General features: G+C 42.9%; 1 protein-coding gene across 1 annotated transcript; it reads left to right on the forward strand.

Moving 5' to 3' along the window:
• Positions 1-477: 477 nt before the first annotated feature.
• Positions 478-2,345, forward strand: tcf15 (transcription factor 15). Its single transcript, XM_042098043.1, has 2 exons — positions 478-1,124; positions 1,963-2,345. Exons 1-2 carry the CDS (start codon positions 648-650, stop codon positions 2,026-2,028), a joined length of 543 nt encoding a protein of 180 aa, XP_041953977.1. The 5' UTR covers positions 478-647; the 3' UTR covers positions 2,029-2,345.
• The last annotated feature ends 781 nt before the right edge of the window (positions 2,346-3,126 follow it).

Raw genomic sequence — 3,126 nt, forward strand, 5'->3', positions numbered from 1 at the left:
TCTGGAAAAGTGCACTTTTACTAAAGTGAATAGAATACAATAAGAAAAATATGTCTCATTTGGGCAAACCCATCACTTCGCTTCAGTGTACCCAAATGTAGTCTATGGGAATGAAATTATTACAGTATAATCCATAGAAAACTTATATTTAACCCCCGTACTGGCATCATTTGAAGAGGCAAATGTCTTTAATGTAGGATGCTTGGTTAAACACCCTCTCCAACTGTTGAACGCAAATACATTGTCATAGTTTAATCTTTTTAGTATAACACATTCATATCACAGTCAAATGTCTCAGTGTTTATTCAGAAAGGTCTTTCTTCTGGAACTTGCACGAGAATGTCAGAAGATAGCAGAGTGTGGAATGCTTTGCTTGCGATTGGAGGTTAATCGTTTGTGCGCTCGTGTCGACTCCACCCCTGCGAGCGCCACTTAAAGACACGCGCCGTGGAGCAGATCGCAATGAATGTCTCCGTCCGGCGGACCGTTCTCCTCTGAGGGATCCAGCAGAATTATGCTTTCAGAGAGGTAAAGGTACCACAGAAGTATTTGGGGGAATATTTTTTGTGAAGCCGGATTACTTGTGGCATTAACTTGTTTGTTGGAGTATTTCCCCCCTGGCTATTGGAACTGCACTCCGACGCACGATGGCTTTTGCCATGTTGAGGCCAATGGCATCTCACCTCGGCTACCCTGACCTCGCCATGATGTCTGAGGACGAAGAAAACCGCAGCGAGAGTGACGGCAGCTCGGACCAGAGCTACGGCTGCTATGCTTCAGCGGACAAACGGCGAAGGATGTCTCGGAAGTCCGGTATTGGTAGCGTCCTCATAGTAAAGCAACGGAACGCCGCAAACGCGAGGGAACGGGACAGGACGCAAAGCGTGAACTCCGCTTTTACAGCCCTTCGGACTCTCATCCCCACGGAGCCGATCGACCGAAAACTGTCTAAAATCGAGACTCTGCGACTGGCGTCCAGCTACATCTCACACCTGGCCAACGTGCTGCTGCTGGGCGACGGCAGCGAGGAGGGCCAGCCGTGCCTGAGCGCGGTCTACGGAGAGATGGACGGGAAACAGCCGCGGACCATCTGCACGTTCTGCTTGAGTAACCAGAGGAAAGGGGTAAATGTCAGCAGCGGTTCACAGTATCTGATGAGAGCACAGGGCTATTAGAGTAACACCACCAGGCCGAATGGATCGATTTAAACTGTCATGGAGAAATAGTTGCTAGAATAGAATATAACAATTATTAGATGAATAAATTAATAAATTAAACCGTATACCATTTGATAATGTATGTAGTGTTACAGCATAGCCTACATATTCATCAATTAGTGATGGCTAATAATCGTTTAGATTATTTGGCTATAGGTGTTGTTAGTTGTCAGTAAAACCAATACCGTAATTAGCATTACCACTGAGACATTCACGTCAGCTGCTGAAATAAAACACAGGGCGACTTTGTGCGCGTTATTAGGCCATGTAGTAAGTAGGCTACTGAATAATTGGATCTGTGCAAGTTGTTTAAAATGTGTATTATTCTCAACTGATTAAGAAAATGTCCCCATATTTTTCAGACAAGAATGGTAAATTGATATTGAAAAGAATGATTTTTATTTTTAGCTCCACATTGTGGTTTTACTGTAAAGAACTAAGATGAAATGTAGGCAAATAAATGAGCATTGATTTTTAAAATGCTGACAGCTCACCATAATAATAATAATAATAATAATAATAATAATAATAATAATAATATGCTTAATAGCAATAGTTATTACAGGAACAAACGTTTTCTTCTTCCTCTTTTTCTTCTGCTATTATTATTATTATTATTATTATTATTATGACAATACGCATTCATTTCAATTAATTTGAAATGAGTTGAAATGGAACGCATTCATTTCAAGGTTTGAATCTATAAACTGAATTGTAGCGTTTCTCTCCGTCCTCTCCTGTTTAGTTGCGGGACGGTAAGGACTGTCTCCGGATGCGTGGAGTAAATTCCGTGCGCATGAGCCGCCGGTAGGCCGTGAAGCGCAGCGAACACAAACGTATCCCCAGCCGTTAATGCTGGGATGAAGCTCAGGGAGTGCGCGGGCCACGCGAGGAGGACCCAGTTCGGGAGACGGTGGAGACAGACGGGTGAAGTCAGACAGTAACTTCAGTTTGTGAACATTTCTGTGTCCAGATCCCTTCAGGCCTGTGGAAAGAAAATAAATACTCTCCATATTGTCGGCCAAAAATACTTTGAAATGCAGAGCATAAAGATTTTTTATAAGAGAATTTATAATGTGTTTTCTACAATGTTTTTACGCTGTGATTGAATAAAATGTATTTTTATCATAGCATTGTTATCTGGGAGTTTCTTGAAAGAGGTCGTCTTGATGTTCATAAAAGATATAGATTTTATTAAAAAAGAAAGAAACAACTAAAGAATAATTTGCTAGCCATTTAGAGAATTGTTAGCGTAATATGCATCTCTTTCTAGACAAACGAATTTCACATGTGCTGCAAGGTTTGCATTGTTCCATAATCATAATGTTCAACTAGGCTATATGTTGTATGTAAACCACATGTTATTTACATGTTATACTTCACATGCATATGAATAGAATGGCACTGCTATGACAGCGTGTATTTAGCAATTGCTGTCACAAACACTGACACACACACACACACACAGACACACACACAATGGATAGTCCTAATAGAAGACCATTAAGGTGGCAACATGCAGGAGATTTGAATAGTGCTGTCTGTTCCAGTGAACTTCTCTAGGTCATGCTTCTGCTGTGTAGTCTGAGAGACAGTTGCCCAGCTGAGGCTGGTGTGTGCTTGTGCTTGGCACCTCTTAGGGTAAAAGCAGAGGGTATCAACAGGGCAGAGGGTTAGTCCAGCGCGAGGGTAACTCCAGAGCCCGGGGTAACTCCAAAGCGGAGGGTGACTCTAGAGCCCGGGGTAACTCCAAAGTGGAGAGTAACTCCAGGGCAGCCGGTTGTACCAGGGGTATCAGGCCCAAAGCTGAATAACAGGAAGGACACAGGATCTGATGCCACACAGCCCTGCTGTGCACACAGGCTGCTGACGAACAGACAGCAGAGGGACTATGTGTGTGTTTGTTTGT

This window comes from Alosa sapidissima, chromosome 7, assembly GCF_018492685.1.
Source record: "Alosa sapidissima isolate fAloSap1 chromosome 7, fAloSap1.pri, whole genome shotgun sequence".
NCBI classification, from domain to species: Eukaryota; Metazoa; Chordata; class Actinopteri; order Clupeiformes; family Clupeidae; genus Alosa; species Alosa sapidissima.

Coding starts and splice junctions, on each gene's coding strand:
- tcf15 (XM_042098043.1), top strand. CDS start 648: ATGGCTTTTGCCATGTTGAGGCCAATGGCATCTCACCTCGGCTACCCT. Junction 1,125..1,962: donor TGAGTAACCAGAGGAAAGGG/GTAAATGTCAGC, acceptor TCTCCTGTTTAG/TTGCGGGACGGTAAGGACTG.